The 24177-nt window shown below is 40.0% G+C and overlaps 1 protein-coding gene across 2 annotated transcripts in view; it reads left to right on the top strand.

Annotated features, from left to right (window-relative positions):
- Positions 1-5385: 5385 nt before the first annotated feature.
- Positions 5386-24177, top strand: part of LOC115841977 (protein O-glucosyltransferase 3) — a 106402-nt gene continuing 87610 nt past the window's right edge. For both annotated transcript variants that reach the window (XM_060304009.1, XM_030836333.2), the window contains exon 1: positions 5386-5657. In XM_060304009.1, coding sequence (XP_060159992.1) covers positions 5539-5657 — 119 coding nt within the window. In that variant the 5' untranslated portion in view covers positions 5386-5538. The remainder of the gene's footprint in view (positions 5658-24177) is intronic.

Genomic DNA, 24177 nt, shown 5'->3' with positions numbered 1-24177 from the left:
GAGGTTCTCTAAAAAACTAAAAATGGAATTACCATATGACCCAGCAATCCCACAACTGGGCATGTACCCAGAGAGAACCATAATTCAAAAAGACACATACACCCCAATGTTCATTGCAGCACTGTTTACTATAGCCAGGTTATGGAAGCAAGTTAATGCCCATCGACAGACAAATGGATAAAGAAAATGTGGTACACTTATAGAATGGAATATTACTCAGCCATAAAAAGGAATGGAACTGGCCCATTTTAGAGATGTGGACGGCTCTACAGACTGTCATACAGAGTGAAGTAAGTCAGAAAGAGAAAAACAAATATCGTATATTAACACATATCTGTGGAACCTAGTAAAATGGTAGAGACGAACCAGTTTGCAGGGCAGAAATTGAGATACAGATGTAGAGAACAAATGTATGGACACCAAGGGGGGAAAGCGGCGGGGGTGGGGGTGGGGTGGTGTGATGAATTGGGAGATTGGGAATGACATATATACACTAATACGTATAAAGTGGATAACTAATAAGAGCCTGCTGTATAAAAAAATAAATAAAATTCCCCCAAAAAAGAATTAGTTCCAGGTGCTATGGTAAAGGTCTGCATGGGTAGAGTGAGGCTTGAGAGAGTGTGTCATCAGGCAGGGATGAATCACATGGAGAGGGTAAGGAAAGTGTTCATCTGCAAAGTGAGCTGAACCTTTAGAATGAAACTCTTGTCTTTAAAAGGTTTAATATCAACAAGTTTACAATCTCATTAGAGAGTCCAAATTTAAAATACATGAAAAAATAGTGAATAATTTGGCATTAAGTTGTGTGGAACTGATTAATAGATCTAAAAGCTTTTGGAGAAGTAGTGTAGGTAAGTTGGAGTAGGTGCATAGGGAAGGTATAAAGGAAGTAAAGTTGAGCCAAGCCTTAAAATGAGCAGGATATAGATAAGTACTGTGGAGTAGATGGGTGAGCACAAGGCAGGGAAAGAGTCTAAGCAGACAGAGACCATAATGAAACCAACTGACTGGGGCAGGTTTGGAGGGATAACACGGTCAAATCAAGATGGGGCTTTAGAAGTAGGCAGTTTGGGGATTGACGTAGAAGGTGATGTCCTTTCTCACATATTCCTGATCCTAGAGGAGTGGGATAGGGAGGGTGGGAGGGAGACGCAAGAGGGAGGGTATATGGGGATATATGTATACGTATAGCTGACTCACTTTGTTATACAGCAGCAACTAACACAACAATGTAAAGCAATTACACTCTAATAAAGATGTTAATAAAAAAGATCATTGCTCTCTATCCAACTGCTACCATTAAAAACCAAACTGATGAGTATCTCTCTAGCTGGGAGACTGGGCAGGAGGTTGTCAGGTTTACCAAATACTAAGGATGAAAATGGCTGCTTGGAGCTGGCTGAAGGAGCCTGTAAAACAACCTGTTGAGAATTATTTTTACTTTAAAAACACTAAGTTTATAGCCCCACAGAAAGTGCCTCTGTGGTTTCCAGGGCAACCCCAATGCCTTATAAATTTCTCAGTATAAAACTTCAATATAAAAATTTCTCAATCATATTCCCCTTTGTGCCATAACCCAGGGCTGAAACATGCCTGGGTGCTGATGTCCCGGGTGGTCATTCAAGGTTCTGAACACAGCCTCTACTTCTATCTCCCCTTTGCTCTGGCCATCTTATCTAGTCTCAGGATTTTGGCAATCATCTTTAAGCAGATGACTTCCTAATCTACTTCTCCATCCATGTGTCAAGAATTTCTGGTCCCACATTTTTCACTTTTGCTCAGTACCTCTATGTGGATAAATTGCAGGTACCTCAAACTCTTTATGTCTAAAACTGAACTCCTAATCTTTTTACAAGCCCTATGCTTCTCCTATAATCAAAAAGACTACACTCCTTTCAGACACTTCTCTTGAAACCTTGCATAATCTTTGTGCCTCTTTCTTTCTTAACTCTCATATCTAATGAGTTACCAAGTCCAGCCAATATCTTTGGACTCCAAGCCTCGTTTCTATTCCCAATTCCACTGCTTTAGTTCTGGTCCTCCTTCCCCTTTCTCCTGCATCAGCTTTCCAACCCAACAGTGCCCCTTGCTACCACCCTCACTCTACTCTTTCTTACCTACTGCTGCCAGAATCGTCATCCCAATATTCAGCTTCAACTTTATCATTGTCATCCTTAAAGCCTGTGTTGACTCCTTACACAGTGGAGTCCACATTCTTACACAGTGGAGTCCACATTCTTCAGCATGGCATTCATAGTCAGGGCTCAGCCTTATTTACTCTTTCCATGTCCTATGCCCTACCTCAGTGGTTTTTCAACCTTTTTAATTATTGTCCCCCAAGGTGTCTTTTAAGGGTTTTATTTTTTTCTTAATCGTCCCTCTCATGAAATTTTAATGCCATAGGTATACTGTCTGTTTATACACTGGGTGTATATCTGTACTTTCCATTTAAAAAGTAAGATGTTTTTACCCTCCAAGAACCAATTTTTGCTCCACCAGGGGCAATATTGCCCCTATTTAGAATTCATACTCTAGCCAAAACACATCTTTTACCAATCCCTGAATATGCCCCTCTATTTCCTAGCTTCCAAGTTTTAACTCACTTTGGCCATTAGCCAGAGGAGTAGAGGAATTATGAGAAGATTCCTAGAGTGTACTTCTGCTACTCAGTGCACTGTTTCCCTTGCCTAGAATAGACTCACACATCTCCTCCCACTACCCTCCATTTCTTCCTATTGAAATATGACTCTTCATGTTGCAACCCAAGTACCATTTCCTCCCCTGAAGCACTCAGCTGGAACTAACTTCTTCCTTCTGTGCTCTAATAGAACTTACTTTATACATCCATTATGTTCTTCTTTGTTATGTAGTCATTTTTCTATTTGTGTTATCTCCTTCACTGTATTATAAACTTCCTAAAGACAAGGACTATCTTCTTCACAGTGTATAGTGCTTTCATATAGTAGGCACCATTACATGTTATTTGAAATCAATTCACTGCTACACCAGGAACAAAATAAGAGCCTACCTGTGCACACATTTAAAAAGTTCCATATGTATGCTGAATAAATGAACACACTAAAGAGTAGAAAAAATGGACATCATAAACAAGACACATTCCTAAACCATCATTAACACAGAGATTATTTATAAAGAAGTTCTGTGTGTTGTACAACATTGGTGAACTGAATTAATTCCTGTTTCATAGAAATAACAGATGCCCACAGAAGTTAGTTAAAGCCTACCTGCCTAGACATGTCTTAAATAAGTATGATCAAGGTGAGTAGAGGATCCAAAGGCCAAAACATAATAGCCATTTTTGACAAATGTTTTTGTTGCAGATAGAAAATCTTTATTGTGCTTATTCACTATGAAAAGAGATGATACATGTGGAAGCACATTTTAACTCTTAGTAACCATCACCACTACATACTATGTGACCACATTAAGGCTATGGGACAATAAAGTTGATCTGATGAAGCTATTTTTGTGTGCAAAGTGAAGCCAAAAGAAGCAAAATGTTTTCTGAAAAAGGCTGGATAATTTTTTTTTCAATCCTATCAATCTTTAATGCATTTAAGTGCTGAGGAATCATTCAGTGGAAATGGACAGAGTTCTGTTATAACAGTTTTACTCAATTTTTTTTTTGGATGACCACAACAAAAGCAACAATGATTGCAATTACCAAACACAAAACACACTCATACTATGTCATAATATTGACATTCAATCCAGTAATCCTCCACTGTAACAGCTCCTTTACTTTGCAGTGAAAATTGATTTGTATATTTTTTGCCTCTGAGTCCTTGTGGGATTTTTTTTTTAATTCAAACAGAAAGTCACAAAAATTATAATCATCTTCATCAGTTCACTCAGTCCCATGTAATTAATTTTTTTTATCTTGATCTTTGGTTAGCACTTTATGAATTCATCAGTTTTCTATTAGAGTTCTGAAAATGCTTATTCATTCAGTTCAGCAGTATAGTCAGTTACCAGAAACCTGTCTTTTCCATGAATTCCTTGAGGATAGAAACCCTTTTATAGGAACATTTTTGCAAAAGCATCAGAGTATACCCAGAACTGTCTGTAAATGACAAAAGACTTTAAAATGACCATGGTTAAAGATTTGATGAAAGTTCATAATAATGCAATTGACAAGAAAATTTAGTTATTTCTGAGTTATACATTTTAAAGTACGGATAATTTTTTAAATGTATATTTATAAATATATTTAGAAATTTCCATCATATCTTGGAATAGTACTTTCTAGGGAAAGCTATTTCTGTGGTTTCATAAGATTACATTCTACCTTAGAGGATTAGGTGTTTTAAAGTGGCACTTTTTTTTTAAAATTTATTTATTTTATTTATTTATTTTTGGCTGTGTTGGGTCTTCGTTGCTGGGCACGGGCTTTCTCTAGTTGCAGCGAGCGGGGTCTACTCTCCATTGTGGTGCACAGGCTTCTCATTGTGGTGGCTTCTCTTGTTGTGGAGCACGGGCTCTAGGCACGCGGGCTTCCGTAGTTGTGGCACGTGGGCTAAGTAGCTGTGGCTCGCGGGATCTAGAGCTCAGGCTCAGTAGTTGTGGCGCACGGGCTTAGTTGCTCCGCGGCATGTGGGATCTTCCCGGACCAGGGCTCGAACTCGCGTCCCCTGCATTGGCAGGCGGACTCCCAACCACTGCACCACCAAGGAAGCCCCTAAAGTGGCACTTTTATTATTTCCCTGAAACAATTTATTAAGAAGATTATCAAATCTTATAGAAAACTACAAACAGGTGCTTTTTACCATCCTTTGGTCATGTCTTCTGTTAAAATACCATAAACGGCTTTGTGTTTGTTTGATTTTTCTAAAGTCCGAGAATGCCTTCTGTGGACAATGAATTGGGGGTATCTGAGGGATGGGAGACTCGACAAATAATTTATTTCCAAGGATACACTAAATTCAGCCTTGGGGCCTGGTCCGCCTACAGCCAGCTGTATAGTAAATTCAATCCTTCCGGGTCTTTCTAATAGGCTAACCCTTTTGCCAGTTCCAAAGCTCCTAAGCGCAATTCTATTTCCTATAAGCTCTTCTTTGGAAAGGAGGATTAGTCGTGAAACTGTCTCCCTTTCACTCCTGCTAGTCAAGTTCAAGTTTTGTGGGCAAACAACAGCCAAAATAAATACGCTAGAGCCAATACTGAAGCCTCTGCCTCACGAGCAAAATTACGTAGGATCGTCAACAAGTCTGATAGCGGGTGGGGTAGGGAAGGGAGGAGCGTGGAAGGGGCCGCCCCTTTGGAATGGGATTGGTTCCCTCTCTCCCTTCAGCCGTTCATTTTGCATCTCGGTTGGATAGGCTGAGAGAAATATGTCATTGAGAGCCCTGTAGGTGTGGGCTGTTCCCTAGGTTTGTGGTTTTAGATTTTCAAACGGGAGGACTTATCATTGGCTATAGGATCAAGTTCCTGAAACTGGTCTTCTATAGCTTGAAAAATGTCATTGTAACAGGAAGCGCCAAGAGCTTAAGTGTTAATTCACACACAGTAGAGGATATGACGAAAGTTCCTCAGGGGTTTGATTTCAGTTTCCTAAATGAAGAAGAAGCCAGGAAGATCCTTCAGGTGCTGGAAAGAAATGAGGAGCTACAGAGGGCAGAGAAGGACAGGATCAGGTACCAAGCTAATTCCTTTTTCCCCTGGGTCTGGGCCACAGTGGGGGGCGTCCGCGGCGTCCCCCGAGCCCGGCGTGAGTGGAGGAAGGGGTCGAGCTTTTGTGGGGCACCTGTCCGAAGCTCGGGGACGCTCAGCGTTCGTCCGGAGCGCGCGGCCCGGCAGGGGGAAATCTGCAGTGAGTCTCTCTTGAGAACGTTGGGAGGCGCTGCTGGTGCAGACACGGCCTTCCGGGCAGGCTGGACTGCGAGCTCAGGTCCCGCAGCGTAGGGCGCGCCCCTGCCCTCGTCGCGCGGGAGCGTGCCTTGGCGCGTTTCTTCTCAGAGTGGATCCTGCGCTGCGGCTACGGCCCCAGACCGGGACACGTGGGCGGCAATCGCCGCAGGGGGTCCAGGCTGGGTGGCGGATCTCTCAGGTGTCTCCTAGGCTGCCACGTGGCGCGGGCCAGGTGGGCCCATGAAACGGGGTGGGGAGCGCAGTCTTGCCCGCGCGTATCCACGTGCTTAAAGAGGCCTCCGGGTCGTCCACTCTCGCCCAACACACTCTTCCTCTGCCCCAGAGAAACCTCCCTCTCCATCCGACGCGGGCCGTCAGCGAGGCCCGGGGGAGCTGGCACCTCACTGGAGGCCAAGTGTTTCCCACCCCAAGGGCTGGAGTTCGAGGAACTTGCCAAATTGTGTGGAGTGAACCCAGCTGGGACTGGGCCGCGTGGGGTGTCTAGAATGGTTCGATCCCCTTGTGTGTGGCGCTTGGGGAAGAAGTTGCTGCGGAATTTCCCCCTTGACCTTACTGTACAGTGTTGGAGGTGAGGGATTAGTTACCAGGAAATGAAATCCAGAGATCATTGCCTGAGATGTAAAGTAACCAGTTTTTCTGCTGGGGAAGTGTGGGATAAGTCTTGGAATGAATTAAAGACTTTCTCACCAATCCTGGAATAAACCCACCCAAGGCCTCCAGTGGACTGTGGAAGAAAATTTAGGGCATCACTCTCAGACCAGAAAGTGTGGCACTGATGGAATTTAGAAAGCCATTTTGTTTGTGAACAACTTCTTGGTGATCTAGGTTCTATGTTTCCACTTCCTTCCAGGCATCCTACTTACCCCTCACCCCCCAAACCCCCAGGGAAAAAACCTCCAAAGATACTCTTCACATAGGGAAACCCTAGCTGGTTTTGTAGAAGCGATTAAAACACACTGGGCCCAAAACCCTGTCTTCTCTCCCCACCCCCTACCCCCCAGATATGACTCTTGTGGGGAGAAGTGAATATTTGAAGTTTGAGGATGTGTATTTCACGCCATCATACTCTGCCTTTAGAAAAATAGGCTCCATAATTTCTTCAAACTATGAAGAAATATGCCCTCGTGAGCACAGTATGTCCACACCCACATACACCCAGGAGCATGTGCCCACACGTATGCACGTGCAGTGTACACAGGCACACCCAATGTTGGGAAGCAGAGCATTAGAACTGCATGCTTGCCTTGTTGTGTTTTCTCTATAGCAGCTCGGTGCCTGTGGCAGCTGACTTTAGGGGGAACTACACTTAGATGGCAAAGGCCATTGGGCTAGGCCTTAGAAGGAAGGCTAAAACACATTTTCTGATTTCATGGCACTCATATCCTAACTGGAGCATCAGCAAAAAAAGCCATAATGCTAAGACAAAAATCAATACTGTTATGATAGGAATATTGGCATTATCAGAGAGGAAATTTAAAATAATTAAGATTATTTACTCAGGCACAACATTTTTTTCTGCTTTGTTTTTTAAAAAATCTGTTTAATAAAGGTCTGAAGCAGAGAAAAAAAATCAATACTGTTAACTATTAAACAAACTTTGAAAAATAATTACCCCAGCAATTTTTTAAATGTCACCACTAAAGTATACAAATAATTTAAGGAAAGCAGACACTTGAGCCAAATGCTCAAGGCAATTATTTCTAGTACTTTATTTTCCCCTGGTTGATTCCTGTGTCTCACTATCAAATACCTGTCCCTGGATAGCAGTCTCCATGGGATTGCTCTGCTCACCAGCTCACATGCATTGGTTTTAGAAGCAGATACTGGCATGCAGAAAAGTCCTGAGATGACATGCCAACTTAGCTCTTCTGTTCATTTTTGATCATCGTATTTTCCTAATCAAGTCAAGACACGTGACTTATAAATCAAGAGTATTATTTGAGAAAAAATACAACAGTGCTAAGAGACTCTCAGAGGTCTTTTTACTATACTGAGAAACAGTCTTCAGATCTCTTAATTAGGACAAAAAGGGAAGGCACTGGCCTCCCTGGTGGCGCAGTGGTTGAGAGTCCACCTGCTGATGCAGGGGACACGGGTTCGTGCCCCGGTCCGGGAAGATCCCACATGCCGCGGAGCAGCTAGGCCGCTGAGCCTGAGCCTCTGGAGCCTGTGCTCCGCAGCGGGAGAGGCCACAAGAGTGAGAGGCCCGTGTACCAAAAAAAAAAAAAAAAAAAAAAGGGAAGGGACTAAATGCAGAAGCTTGGAAGTTTTGCTGGTTAGGGCCTATCTGTGATAGGCTTGAGCTGTCTACAAGACAACTAAGAAGAAGTATCCTACAGTTAGAAATATAGAACTACAGTATCATGCAAGGCCAGAGGTGTCCAGAGGTGGATGTTAATGGCACAGAACTAGTTGAGTTCACCATGCAGGAGACCATAGCCCCACCTGTAGAAATGAGCTTCCCCCGATCTTCCTTCATCAGTACCAGAACTCTTTGGCCCCAGCTTACTGGGAAAGTATTCACATTAAATATTATAATGTTTCCAATATATGAAGAGTTTATTCAGATTTTTAAGAAAAACACCAAGATTCAAACTGATGAATAAGCAAAGATAGAAAGAAATCATTCACACTAGAAGATATCAAAACAGTAAACAAAACATATGGGAAAATGTTCACCCTAACAGTAAAAATAAAAAATAAAAAAGAAAAAATCAAAGTAACCTCAAGATATCATACTGCACCTTTAAAAATAACTAAAAAGACTTGGTGAGGGTTGAAGTGAAATGGATAGATTCTGTATATTGTTAGTGGTATTGTAAGTTGAATATCATCCTTTTGGTGAACAGTACTGCAACACCTGTGAAGATATGACTTGCCCTTGACCCAGTTATCCAATTCTTGAATGTTACTCATTAGTCGGAGATTGAGGTGGAGAAAATGACCACACCAACATTTATTAAGTGCTGCCTTTTTAAGTAATAATAGTAATTACTGTGATAATAATAATTGCTAACATTTATTGGTCCCTTACTGTATACTAGGCACTGTATTAAACATGTTGTATATTTTTAATTAATCCTCTCAATAACCTCGTTAGGTACACACTTTAATTTCCATTCCACAGAGAAGGAAACAGCTTAAAAATGTTGAGTATCTTGTTCAAGTTAAGCAGCAGAGCTAGAATTCAAATCCAGATCCATCTCAAAATTATTTTACCCATCAGCATTGACTAATCCTCACAACCATCCCTTGGGGTGAGTATTATTAATGACTTTGTACAGAAGAGAAACTGAAATTTAGCAAGGTTAAGGAACTTGCCCAAGGTCACACAGCTCGTAAGTGGCAGAACTAGAATTTGAACCCAAATCTATCTGGCTCTAAAAACCTGTATTCTTTCCACTATACCATATTTTTCCCTGAGGAAACAATTTAGTAGAGGAAAAACAAGACATATACTCTCAGATATTGCAGTGTTACCTATAATAGCAAAATAGTGGAAAATTTCAAATCTAAGTAAAAGTCCAGTCATTACAAAGGACAATTATGAAGACATCATTATGTCCCATCCAATATGATATTTTAGTTCTATATTTCTGACTACCTTGGTTTTGTAGACACCTCAAGCTTGTCATGGATGCAGCTGTGGAAAAATGTGTACAAGGCACTGTTCTGTGAAAAAGCAGAACACAAAATAGTGCTTATGTTATTATTTCAGTTTCTTCTGGACATCTGGGCATGTGCATAGCAACTAGAAGAAAATAGCAAAAATCTGTGCTTCTCCTTTCCGTGAATCTCTAGGGCCTGCTGCAGCTCTTGGCCCATGGTGAACAGTCAGTAAATGTTTGCTGAAAGACATGGGCTTGCCCTGACAGCTGGGGGCTGGGCTCTCCTGCCCTCAAACCCAACACTGCCAAGATGGGATATCAGACCTGGGGGTAAGGATGCTTGGTAGTCTGGGCAGGAATGCCGGACACATGCTTCCTCCTAAGGCTCTGGGAAGGCAGATGAGGGGAAAGATGTAGGATTTCATGGCTAAGAGGAGAGGGAGACCTGGGTCACAAAGGTTTCTGTCTGTATAGGCCCCCTATAAATACTTGATGAAGGAATTAATGGTCTGCACTGGCTGGAGTCAGAGGCTTCTGCTGTCCCAACTTCTCTTCCCATTTCTCAGTCTCTGTTTGTTTCACCTTCTTCTCATCCCTCAATACCCTCTGCCCAGTTACATGGGATTTCTCCCTCCTTTAACCCTGTAATGGACTATAATCACTCTGTTACATTTATCCTCTTCTGTCCTGTCAGTCTGGGATCTGAGCTACAGAAATTCTCTGAGAGCCAGTTAAAGAAATGGAAATACTTAAATTATAATCTGTCAGTTACGCTTCTTTTTGGATTGTGGAACAGATTTTGCCTGGAAGTATTCACTTGGTCGTGACTTTTTAAGCCATGTACAGTCTGTGGTTTTAGCTACAGTGAAGAAAAATGGCTGAGAGTTTGAATCACGATTGGCGGGTGAAAAATTTCCCCTTACTACTTCTATCACATCTTGGAGGAAATATATATGTGTGTGTGTATACATATATATACACAAATACTATAGATGATAGATAGATAGATAGATAGATAGATGGAATAAAATCTGAAAAGCATCTTACTTTTTACAAGTCTTTGAAAAACACAACTACCTACCTATAACCCCCACCACCCCCATCTCATAAGTGTGACTGAAATAGAAAGTACCAAGAGATTATATCAACTAGTCAAGCTCACAGAAGAGATATCAATAAATCAAAAATGTTTATTTTTCCTATTGCAGAAAACTTATAAAGTATAAGATGTTACAGCACCAGGTGTACTTAAGTTGAAAAATGGCATGTCTAGATTTAGACTATCTTTGCTCAGTGGCAAGATTGCAGCCCAGGAGAGTTTTCTAGAACTTAGCTGTTTCGATTGATTTACACTAGTGTACTTGAGCTGTGCCTCAGTCCTGAGGGGGACTGTGCATATCAAAGTAGTGAAGTGATCTGTAGCTGGTGGAAACTGCAACATCCTGCGGAGATTAAAAACAAGATACACAAGTCTCCTGTCTCTCATAGGCTTTCTGCCTGCCCTCTCCTCTTCCAGCTGGTGAAATTTGCCTCTGGCTAGGATAGACTTTCAAGAAACTTTGGATGCTTATTTATTGGGCATCTACTCTGTGCCAGACACTGTGTTGGCCCTGAGGATACAGCAAAGAAATTCTGCCCCAAATGGCTTTAGTCTATGAAAGTTTTTGGTTGGTGGTTAAGTCCTCTAAGATGAAGACTTCGTACAACTGTAGCTTGCCCTCATGGAGCCCTGCGTGGCTGGGGAAGGGACTGTGAGAACTGCCTGGAGGTCACAAGAGTGCCCTATAGGCTGGAGTGTTCTGATAATATAACAAGGAATGGGATCAATATCATGGATCTCTGAGGCGTCTGCACTTTTCAGTAACATCCAATTTAGTTAATTCCTTTAAACTGAGGGGAGAGCTTTCTCTCAGACAAATTCTCCCGGCTATTTACTCCTTGGATTGGTCTCCAAGGAGACCAAAAACAGATCAGCACATACACAGTGAGTCAGTACAGCCTTGGCACCTGGGAAGGGAATCATCATCAAAGGAGAACCAGCATTGGTGTCCCAGAAAGGGAGGCACTTAATCTTTACTTTGAACATGGACATTCTTTACTTCTGGTCACTGTGCCCTTTTCTTTAATAATTAAAGCAGATGTACAATGTATGAACACACAGGCTGTTTTAGTTAGCACAAAATTCAAGTTTACTCATGTATAAGCCAGAATGACTTCCCTGTACCTCAATATGTGAAATTTTCTTTTATTGCTGTTTTTTTTTTTTAAAAAAGCGTATATGTATTTTGTAAGGATATACTGTAAACTATTAAGATGGTTATCTCTTGGATGTGATATTTAAAGGAACTCTAACCATTTTACTATTATTTTATTCCTTAAAATTATCACGGATTATTTTTTAATGATTATTTCTTTTGATAATAAAGAAATGCAAAATAACTCTTTTTCCTTCATAAATATAACTTTTAAAATATTTGTCTTAAAAATATCTGAATATTTTTCTGCCCTTTTCTTTATAATGTTTTATACATTTTGTAATGTTAATGTATTTATGGGTAAGTTGGTTTCTCTGCATCAATCTCAAGTTCTTTGTGGTCAAGGATTATCTTAGGGATGGAGAGCCTCACACACCTAGTAGGTACTCAGTTCCTAATTAACTGGACTTTAACTTACTTCTGTGAGGGAGTACAAAGTGAGGGAAGGATAGATCTGGGGAAACCATATGAAGGACAAAGAAGGTCAGATTAAGGTTAATCAGAAAATATTCTTCTTCCTGTTTGCACATTTGGGTTTTAAAACTGAGAACGAGTTGGCTAAGAGCCTTGCTAAAGCAATTCAGGTCCGTTTTTCTGCAGTTAGTTACTGCACAGGCCATAATATTGAGGGTCTAGGTTCACTTCACTCTCCTGCTCAGGAATATTTCCTTATTGGCGTTGCCAATAGCCCTAATTAAAGGCTGTACTCAAAATATCAACTTGGCATACCACAGGAGCCAGCTTCCTCATTCCTCTGTGTGTTAGACTTTCTAATGATGAAAGAGGAAATCAGGGGCTACAGTGACCACCAAACTCCCCACTTCCCAAAGAAAAGTTGTGGTGTTTTATATTTATATCAAGTTTGCCTTTGTTTCAATTTTAAAACAATGCATTTAATGGTAGTTGAAGGAGGGAAGGGTCTGATCTGGTGTGGGGAGAGAGTAATCTGGCAACCACTGCTCTGTTCTTCAGATCTGCTGAAAAGATCTGTCCTCCAGGTATCAAGAAGGGCCATGCTCCCTCTGAAGGCACTTGGGAAGAATCTGTTCCAGGCCTCTCCTAACTTCTGGTAGTTCCTGGGGTGGTGGCAGTGTAACTCCAGTCTTCACATGGCATTCTCCCTGTGTGCATGTCTGCCTCTGCTGTCCAAATTTTGCCCTTTCCATAAGGACACCAATCATACTGAACTAGAGCCCACCCTAATGACCTCATTTTATCTTGATTACCTTTGTAAAGACCCTATCCCCAAAAAAGGTCATGTTCTGAGGTACGAGGGGTTAGGACTCCAACATATCTTTTTTGGAGGACACAATTTAATACATAACAGTAAGGCTGGTTCAATGTTTTTAAATAAATTACTGTAAACCACTATATCAACAGTCTAAAGAAGAAAAACACATGATCATATCAGTTGATGCAGAAAAAGCCAAGATAAAACCTCTTGGCAAGGAAGAAATAGAACCTAATAAAAGGTATCTACAAAAAACTTACAGCTAACATCATATCTAATGGTGAAAGACTGCTTTTCCTTTAAGATTGAGAACAAGACAAGGATGTACAATCAATCCTTCCGTTCCTATTTAACATCATACTTGAGGTCCTAGCAAGGCAAAGAAATGAAAGGTATACATATCAGAAAGGAAGAAATAAAACTATCACTATTTGCAGATGACATGATTGTCTACAAAGAAAATCTCCCCAAAAACCTATCAAAAAAATCCTAGAACTAATAAGTGAATTTAGCAAGGTGGTAGAATACAAGATTAATACACAAAAATCTACTGTGTTTCCATATAATAACAATGAACAGTTAAAAATCTAATTTTTAAAAAATTTTATGAAAAAACAAAGGAACTGAGTAGACAAAACAATTTTGAAAAAAAGAAGAAAATTGAAAGAATCACACTACTTGATTTTAAGACTTACTATGACATCACAGTAATCAAGCTATCATAGTAGTTGTGAAGGGAAAAACATATAGTTTGATGGAACAGAATGTAGTCCAGAAATAGACCCCCAAAATATAGCCAATTGATTTTTTTACAAAGGTATGAAAGCAGTTCAATGAAGGATAGTCTTTTCAACAAAACGTGTTGGGATATTTGGGCACAAGGCTAGAAACATTTTCATCACCCCAAAATTAAACATTAAATAGTTACTCTTCGAAAGACAGATACCATATTATATCACTTATATGTGGAATGTAAAATTTGACACAAATGAACTTATCTACGAAACAGAAACAGACTCACAGACATAGAGAACAGACTTGTGGTTGGTTGCCAAGAGGGAGGGGGTGGGGGAGGGATGGATTGGGAGTTTGATATTAGCAGATGCAAACTATTATATATAGAATGGATAAACAAGGTCCTACTGTATAGCACAGGCAACTATATTCAATATCCTGTGATAAACCATAATGAAAAAATATGAAAAAGAATATATATGTGTGTGTATGTATATATATATATATAACTGAATCACTTTGCTGTACAGCAGAAATTAACCCAACACTGTAAATCTACTCTACTTCAATAAAATAAATTTTTTTAAAAGTTACTCATCATTCCTGCCTCCCTCCAATGCTGGCAACCACCAATCAGCTTTCTGTCTATATGTATCTACCTATTCTGAATATTTCATATAAATGGAACCTTTCACATAATACATAACCTTTTGTGTCTGCTTTACTTAGCATAATGTTTTGAGGTTTATCTACTTTGTAGCATGTGTCTGTACTTCATTCTTTTTTATGACTGAATGATATTGCATTGTATGTACATACCACAATTTGTTTATCCATTCTTCATAAACATTTGGGTTGTTTCCACCTTTTGGCTATTGTGAATAGTGTTGCTATGAATATTTATCTACAAGGGTTTTGAGTACCTGTTCCCAGTTCTTTGGGGTATATACCCAAGAGTGGAATTACTGTGACATTTGGTAATTCTGGGTTTCACTTTCTAGGAATCATCAAAACTGTTTTCATCCACACTCACTTTCATATAATTGTGACTGTACTGTGTATATTTTTGTTTGTGTAATATCTGACATAAAAATAACCCCTTCAAATTAAAGACTCTTAGTCAACATTATTTTTTGTGGCTGCATACTATTCTGCTATATGCATTTTATAATTTAATTAATCATTCCAGTATTTTAGGTTCTTCAGTTTTCTCTTATTCTTTTTGTTTCTCATTGCTATTGTTAACGAGTCCAAGCTCATACTGCTTGCTGCACCACAGGCCAATAAATTGAGAGACAAGTTGTTGGGGCAAGGAATAGTGACTTTATTTGGAAAGCCAGCAGACCAGGAAGAGGTGGACTAGTGTCCCAAAGAACCATCTCACCCAAGTTAGAATTCAGCCTTCTTTTATACTAAAAGGGGAGGGGATGTGGCTGGTTGTTGCAAACTTCTTGGTGCCAGAATTCTTTGTTCTTGCAACTGTCCATTTAGGTCTGGTCACGATGTTCTTGAGAATGGGCTATCCTGTATATTTCAGGCTCTAGGCAACATTCTTGTACAAAAGGTTCAGAACCAGCATGACTAAGCACTGGCAACAGAGCACACAGGTTAGAGCTAAAGGAATAGATTCAATATGGAGTCAGGTTTGTTCTTCTCTGTTACACTATGTTAAATAACACCAGGACAAACATTTGTGCTTACATCCTTAATTCAATTTAAACTGTGTCCCTAAGGTAAATTCCACAATGTAGAATCATTATTTTATAATATAAATACTTGCTAAATTCATGATACCTGTTACCAACTTGCTCTTCAAAAATGTTCTACCGAACACTGACTTGACTTGCAGCGGAAAGCCTCCTATTTTACCATAACCTTCCCAGCCCTGGATCGTATTATTATTATTATTATGTTTAATCTTTGCTAATTTTGTAGGCTAAAATATTCTTATAATAGATTTATCAATAATTTCTGACACTGTGGTTATAATAAATTTGAACTTTTTTCATATGTTTACTATTTATTTACATTTCATGATTTATGAATTCTCTCTTTATACCTTTGCCCATTTATATTTCAGAATTTATATTCAGAATGCTTGTTGTCACAAATAACAGATCTAATCATGGCTTTAATGACTTGGGAATAAAGTTTTCTGACATAAACAAGATATCTAGAAGTAGGCGACTGCTAGCTGGTTTAGTGGTTTAGGATGTCAGGTTGGTGTCTTTGCAATGAAAAATGGCTGCAACTGCTCCAAACATTACATCCATGTTCAAGGCAGGGAGAGAGGGGATAGGGTGGAGCCAACTGCATCTGTCCCCTTTATTATGAAAGTAAAAGCTTTGCCAAATGCTATCCCAGCACACTTCCCCTTATGTCTCATTGACCAGAACCAGGTCATAAAGCCACCCTTTGCTGCAAGGGAATTGAGAAATCAAGTAATAGGATTTAAATGTTAGGCTTAAATCATTCGTGATCCATCCCCTGGGGCTGCACACTTTGCTGCCCACAGCAAAACCAAAAAGGAGGGGAACTAGGGGGAACGGATTCTAGAAGGCAAAGAGCACTATCTGACACAGAGTCTCAGTGTGTTTTGGGTTTTTTATTGCTTTATATATTTCTCTATACATTAAGGAAATTGACTTTTATCCTACTTATTACAAATATATTTCCCAGATTTCAGTTTGCACTTAACTGCTATTTATCTGAGAAAAGGCTTTTTTTTTTCCTATTTATATAATGTACTAAGTTTAAATTTTTTTGTTTGTTTTTTAGATTAAAAAGTTCTTCCATTTAGAAATTAGATCGACATTTACCTCTAGTTTTTAAAATCTTTTTGAAAATTTAACTTTTTAATTGATCAGATATGTATTTTACCTATAAGGTAGGTTAATTATATAAATTGATTTTTTTCCCAAATAACTAGAAAATTGTCCTGGTACCACTTATTTCCATCTACTTCTAGGGCCCATGGTTATTCCTTTTAGAGAAAGGACTATGGGACAAAAAAACAATATCAACAACAGCAAAGAATTGATGAGGCAAATGCTGCAACATCAGCTTTCATGAAACCTAAGAAGGAAATTGCAGGGAAAAGGCTTTAGTACTGAGAAGTGTGATTGTTTGTTATACGTTTATCAGTGCACATAGTTAATGGATCGTGTTTCAGTTTCCTTCCTCTTTCCATTTTCTATGACAGATAGCAAACCTAATTGAGAGTAGACCTCAATTATCTCATCCTGAGATATCCATCAAGTGACCTGGTTGTCATTTAGATCTGGTTCTTTTCCTAGTCAAACAAATACCTTATTAGGGGGGTATAAGTTTTTAACTTACAACAAAATTAATTTGCTTTAAAAGGATAAGTGATTAACAGGATTACTAGACAAACAAGCAAACAAAATTAAAATCACATATGTTTTGAGTTTAATGTTTACCATTCACAGGGGAACAGGTAAAACTCTTCAGGAGATCATTGCTTATCACTCAGGGTCACACCAGGAAAACAGAAACTACTGGGTATTTAAAACAGAGTGTAGTGCCGTGAATTGGTTAGTTACATGGTGATAAAAAAAGGGAGAGAAACCAATCAGGGGACAGTGAGGCTGACCAGAGATTGGCAGCTGCAGGGAGCCTGGAGGCAGTGGTGCACTGATAACTGGTACTCCTAGAGAAAAAGCCTTGATTTGTAGCATTGGCTAATTTCAAGCTAGAAACAGTTGAACAAACAGCTTGTAAAATTCCTGAATATTTACAATCTGCTCTTGTAAACCAGTACAAGCCAGCTGTAGCACACCACTGGTTAGAGAGGAAAAGGGAGCAGGTGGTGTTAGCCAAGCCCTACAGGCTAGGGTCCCCCATGAGAAACTGGGACCATGGCAGGCCTGTCTGGGGATTTGGAGACGTGGGAGAGACAGTCACTGCCAGAAGTTCTGCATGAGGCAGAGAGAGGGAAGAGGAGAAATACCCTGACTTTTCCCTTCCAGCCCTCCAGTCTTTTGCCAGTGTCTGGCTGAAGCCAGCTGGAAGCATCTAACTGGTAGTGAGAGCCTGGGAAATGCAGCTTACAGGGGTCATCTCCCAGCAGCACAGAGCAGAGCGGGGAAGGGACAGTTTCTTGTCCTCTTTTCCCTTCCATCCTTGTTGTTTTCTTCTGTCGTCCTTTAGATTCTACTTTTTCTCACTGCCCAGTCTTACATTGCTAAGGCTTTGCTTCCCTGCCAGAAAATTGTCTTGAGTTTTCTTTCCAGTTATCCTATACTTATTGTTCCTGCTCACTCTGCTCTTTTACAGTTTCTGTCTCTTGCTTCAGCACCTTTTGGGAGTGGCCCTATTCTGCTCTTGCTTCTCTGTGCTGCTGCTTCTCCCCACCTTTCTGGATATTCTTCCTATGCCATGGTCAGCCTCCAACATGCTCAGGTTAGTCAGGGTCTTTGGGTGGAGAGGAAGAGTCTCACTCAGGACACTTTAGATGGAGAGGGCTTTGCAGAAAGGTTACCTGTGGACTGAATCTGGAATTTGAAAGACTTGGGAAACCAAGACAACTCTAGGGACCAGCTACTCTGCTTGCCTGGCACAGCCCACACTGTTCTTCTCCTAGGATGCCTTTGATTCCCTCACTTCATGCTGCGGCATATTTCAACTGGCTGACTCTTTATACATTCTCTGGTCTGATTCTGGTGCTCATGGCCATTATGCCAGGTCACCTGATGCCTCTCTAGCCAGCCTGTGAATGGGCTGCCCTAGGATAAGGCATCCAATCTGTAGCACCTCCTAGGGAAAACTTATTGCTGGATATTCTAAGTGGGGGCCGTAGACCATCCAGTTCAGCTCAAGATGATATAATATTGACTTGGCAGGCACTGAGATTCACCTGTCCAGGAGGGGGTTGCACTTGGGTTCTTTGTACTCACACTGTCTCTCCTTTCTGTATGCCTACCTGTGCACTAAGATACATTTGATGTGTCTGCTTGGCTTCTGTGATGACAAGTCTTGGACTGCAGGCTCTGCAAAGACAGAGATTCTCAACCCTGGTTGAAATGACAACTACCTGAGGAACTCTCAAAATGCCCGATTCCATGCCCCACCCTGACACTCCAGCCAAATTGGTCTGTGATCAGGTTGGGCATGGGTGTTTTTTTAAAGCTCCCAGATGACCTAATATGCAGTAAGGGATCCCATCTTGGTTGCCTGGACATTGGATTGTGACTTCGCCTGTCATATCTTTCCTATAGGCCACTCCTTTACATGAGTTGAGGGACTGTTGATTTCTCAGGAAACCCTGTGGTTTGGGAAGGGAAAGCCTAGAGTGCTAGTGAAGGACAGTCTGAGAGGAATATGCCTGACACAAATGTAGAAAGCCTTGTTTCTAGTACTTTCCCACTTCAGAATTTCTTGGCAGGATCAAAAAAACCTTCTGCCCCTGGAGCTGTGTAGTCTGACAACTGTAAAAATTGCTTTTCACTTTTTGTTGCTTTTATTTTGTTTTACTGCCCTCTTAGTGTGGTTACACATAAACACAAATGCTGTAATATCCAGGAGCTTATTACATCCTGGCTGTGAACTCGCTTCCTTGAACCAAATTCTAGTCATAGGTTCTTCACATTGGCTGTTGAGTGGTTATGTTCAACGTGAGGAAACAGGACATAGCTAAAGAAGGACAACATGGAAGCCCAAAGAGTTTCTGAAAGGGTAAAGCAGCCTGGTTTCACTACAAGTTGGTCAAAAGAAAGAGAAAGGAATTAGATGTCTTTCTTTGATGATTCTGTGATTATTCAGGAATATGTGATTGGTGACTTTTTAAATATATGCAGTACTTTAAAGCTTACCATGTTCACTGGATCCTCTCAAATATCCTTTAAAGTAGAAACAGCAGATATTATTTTCTTATTTTCCCAGATGAGATATTATTATCCTTATTTTTCTCTTTTCTCAAAATGCCTCAAGACCATAGTAACGCCCAAGGGTGGATGTGAGACTAGAACACAGGACTCTGGGCCCTGTGGCACTTGTGCAGCATGTCCTGTTGCTGTACGGGTGAACCGATCCAGACACTAAGCGATGGAGGTGTGTGGAAATGTGTGGATTCAAAGGGAAGTTAATACCTGAGCTTTAAGGGAGTTAAATAACAGTTGAGAGAATGTGTGAATTGTGATCATAGATTGCTATGATGTGTGTGGGTCAGCTTGGGACCCCTGTGATCTCCGTCAGCCTCACCCCTACAGCCACACCAGATAAACTCACAGTCTAGGTGAGACTCAAGTGCTGTCCATGTGACACAGCTTCACAACAAGATCCCCTTTTTCTGAGGCCGACCACTTGCTGTTCTGCAGCCCCTCAGTGAGCTTCCCTGAGGTGCTGCTGTGATACAGGCAGGAGTGACCATGGGGCCAAGGAGTGGTGCAGATAGAATCCTCAAAGGCTCCCGGGGAGCCTGAGGAAAGTCCTAGGGGTCTTAAATAAATCCCCTAAAAAGGCAGCATTCTGATTTAAAATGCATCAGAGCCCAGATGGCAACAAAGGTTTTTCTTTTCTTTTCTTTTTTTTTTACATCTTTATTGGAGTATAATTGCTTTACAATGGTGTGTTAGTTTCTGCTTTATAACAAATTGAATCAGTTATACATATACATATGTTCCTATATCTCTTCCCTCTTGCGTCTCCCTCGCTCCCACCTTCCCTATCCCACCCCTCCAGGCGGTCACAAAGCACCGAGCTGATCTCCCTGTGCTGTGCGGCTGCTTCCCACTAGCTATCTACCTTACATTTGGTAGTGTATATATGTCCATGCCTCTCTCTCGCTTTGTCACAGCTTACCCTTCCCCCTCCCCATGTCCTCAAGTCCATTCTCTAGTAGGTCTGTGTCCTTATTCCTGTCTTACCCCTAGGTTCTTCATGACATTTTTTTTTCTTAACTTCCATATATATGTGCTAGCATACAGTATTTATCTTTCTCTTTCTGACTTACTTCACTCTGTATGACAGACTCTAGGTCTATCCACCTCACTACAAATAGCTCAGTTTCGTTTCTTTTTATGGCTGACTAATATTCCATTATATATATATGTGCCACATCTTCTTTATCCATTCATCCGATGATGGACACTTAGGTTGTTTCCATCTCCGGGCTATTGTAAATAGAGCTGCAATGAACATTTTGGTACATGACTCTTTTTGAATTATGGTTTTCTCAGGGTATATGCCCAGTAGTGGGATTGCTGGGTCATATGGTAGTTCTATTTGTAGTTTTGTAAGGAACCTCCATACTGTTCTCCATAGTGGCTGTACCAATTCACATTCCCACCAGCAGTGCAAGAGTGTTCCCTTTTCTCCACACCTTCTCCAGCATTTATTGTTTCTAGATTTTTTGATGATGGCCATTCTAACTGGTGTGAGATGATATCTCATTGTAGTTTTGATTTGCATTTCTCTAATGATTAATGATGTTGAGCATTCTTTCATGTGTTTGTTGGCAGTCTGTATATCTTCTTTGGAGAAATGTCTATTTAGGTCCTCTGCCCCTTTTTAGATTGGGTTGTTTGTTTTCTTGTTATTGAGCTGCATGAGCTGCTTCTAAATTTTGGAGATTAATCCTTTGTCGGTTGCTTCATTTGCAAATATTTTCTCCCATTCTGAGGTTCTCTTTTGGTCTTGTTTATGTTTTCCTTTGCTGTGCAAAAGCTTTGAAGTTTCATTAGGTCCCATTTGTTTATTTTTGTTTTTATTTCCATTTCTCTAGGAGGTGGGTCAAAAAGGAGCTTGCTGTGATTTATGTATGTCATAGAGTGTTCTGCCTGTGTTTTCCTCTAAGAGTTTGATAGTTTCTGGCCTTACATTTAGGTCTTTAATCCATTTTGAGCTTATTTTTGTGTATGGTGTTAGGGAGTGATCTAATCTCATACTTTTACATGTACCTGTCCAGTTTTCCCAGCACCACTTATTGAAGAGGCTGTTCTTTCTCCACTGTACATTCCTGCCTCCCTTATCAAAGATAAGGTGACCATATGTGCGTGGGTTTATCTCTGGGTTTTCTATCCTGTTCCATTGATCTATTTTTCTGTTATTGTGCCAGTACTATACTGTCTTGATTACTGTAGCTTTGTAGTATAGTCTGAAGCCAGGGAGCCTGATTCCTCCAGCTCCGTTTTTCGTTCTCAAGATTGCTTTGGCTATTCGGGGTCTTTTGTGTTTCCATGCAAATTGTGAAATTTTTTGCTCTAGTTCTGTGAAAAATGCCAGTGGTAGTTTGATAGGGATCACATTGAATCTGTAGATTGCTTTGGGTAGTAGAGTCATTTTCACAATGTTGATTCTTCCAATCCAAGAATATGGTATATCTCTCCATCTATTTGTATCATTTTTAATTTCTTTCATCAGTGTCTTATAATTTTCTGCATACAGGTCTTTTATCTGCTAAGGTAGGTTTATTCCTAGATATTTTATTCTTTTTGTTGCAGTGGTAAATAGGAGTGTTTTCTTGATTTCACTTTCATAATTTTCATCATTAGTGTATAGGAATGCCAGAGATTTCTATGCATTAATTTTGTATCCTGCTACTTTACCAAATTCATTGATTAACTCTAGTAGTTTTCTGGTAGCATCTTTAGGATTCTCTATGTATAGTATCATGTCATCTGCAAACAGTGACAGCTTTACTTCTTCTTTTCCAATTTGGATTCCTTTTATTTCCTTTTCTTCTCTGATTGCTGTGGCTAAAACTTCCAAAACTATGTTGAATAAGAGTGGTGAGAGTGGGCAACCTTGTCTTCTTCCTGATCTTAGTGGGAATGGTTTCAGTTTTTCACCATTGAGGATGATGTTGGCTGTGGGTTTGTCATATATGACCTTTATTATGTTGAGGAAAGTTCCTTCTATGCCTACTTTCTGCAGGGTTTTTATCATAAATGGGTGTTGAATTTTGTTGAAAGCTTTCTCTGCATCTATTCAGATGATCATATGGTTTTTCTCCTTCAATTTGTTGATATCGTTTATCATGTTGATTGATTTGCGTATATTAAAGAATCCTTGCATTCCTGGAATAAACCCCACTTGATCATGGTGTATGATCCTTTTCATGTGCTGTTGGATTCTGTTTGCTAGTATTTTGTTGAGGATTTTTGCATCTATGTTCATCAGTGATATTGGTCTGTAGTTTTATTTCTTTGTGACATCCTTCTCTGGTTTTGGTATCAAGGTGATGGTGGCCTCGTAGAATGAGTTTGGGAGTGTTCCTCCCTCTGCTATATTTTGGAAGAGTTTGAGACGGAGAGGTGTTAGCTCTTCTCTAAACGTTTGATAGAATTCGCCTGTGAAACCATCTGGTCCTGGGCTTTTGTTTGTTGGAAGATTCTTCATCACAGTTTCAATTTCAGTGCTTGTGATTGGTATGTTGATTTTTTTCTATTTCTTCCTGATTCAGTCTTGGCACGTTGTGCATTTCTAAGAATTTTTCCATTTATTCCAGGTTGTCCATTTTATTGGCATAGAGTTGCTTGTAGTAATCTCTCATGATCTTTTGTATTTCTGCAGTGTCAGTTGTTACTTCTCCTTTTTCATATCTAATTCTATTGATTTGAGTCTCCTCCCTTTTTTTCTTGATGAGTCTGGCTAATGGTTTATCAATTTTGTTTATCTTCTCAAAGAACCAGCTTTTAGTTTTATGGATCTTTGCTATCATTTCCTTCATTTCTTTTTCATTTATTTCTGATCTGATTTTTATGATTTCTTTCCTTCTGCTAAATTTGGGGGTTTTTGTTCTTCTTTCTCTAATTGGTTTAGGTGCAAGGTTAGGTTGTTTATTCGAGATGTTTCCTGTTCCTTAAGGTAGGATTGTATTGCTATAAACTTCCCGCTTAGAACTGTTTTTGCCGCATCCCATAGGTTTTGGGCCGTCTTGTCTCCACTGTCATTTGTTTCTAGGTATTTTTTAATTTCCTCTTTGATTTCTTCAGTGATCACTTCGTTATTAAGTAGGGTCTTGTTTAGCCTCCATGTGTTTGTGTTTTTTACAGATCTTTTCCTGTAATTGATATCTAGTCTCATAGCATTGTGGTCGGAAAAGATACTTGATACAATTTCATTTCTTAAATTTACCAAGGCTTGACTTGTGACCCAAGTTATGATCTATCCTGGGGAATGTTCCACGAGCACTTGAGAAAAATGTGTCTTCTGTTGTTTTTAGATGGAATGTCCTCTAAATATCAATTAAGTCCATTTTGTTTAATGTATCATTTAAAGTTTGTGTATCCTTATTTATTTTCATTTTGGATGATCTGTCCATTGTTGAAAGTGGGGTGCTAAAGTCCCCTACTATGAATGTGTTACTGTCGATTTCCCCTTTACTGGCTGTTAGTATTTGCCTTATGTATTGAGGTGCTCCTATGTTGGGTGCATAAATATTTACAATTGTTATATCTTCTTCTTGGATCGATCCCTTGATCATTATGTAGTGTCA

Source organism: Globicephala melas, chromosome 8 (genome assembly GCF_963455315.2).
Source record: "Globicephala melas chromosome 8, mGloMel1.2, whole genome shotgun sequence".
Classification (NCBI taxonomy): Eukaryota; Metazoa; Chordata; class Mammalia; order Artiodactyla; family Delphinidae; genus Globicephala; species Globicephala melas.
Note: the sequence above shows the minus strand (reverse complement) of the source record. Positions and strands in the feature narration are given on the sequence as shown.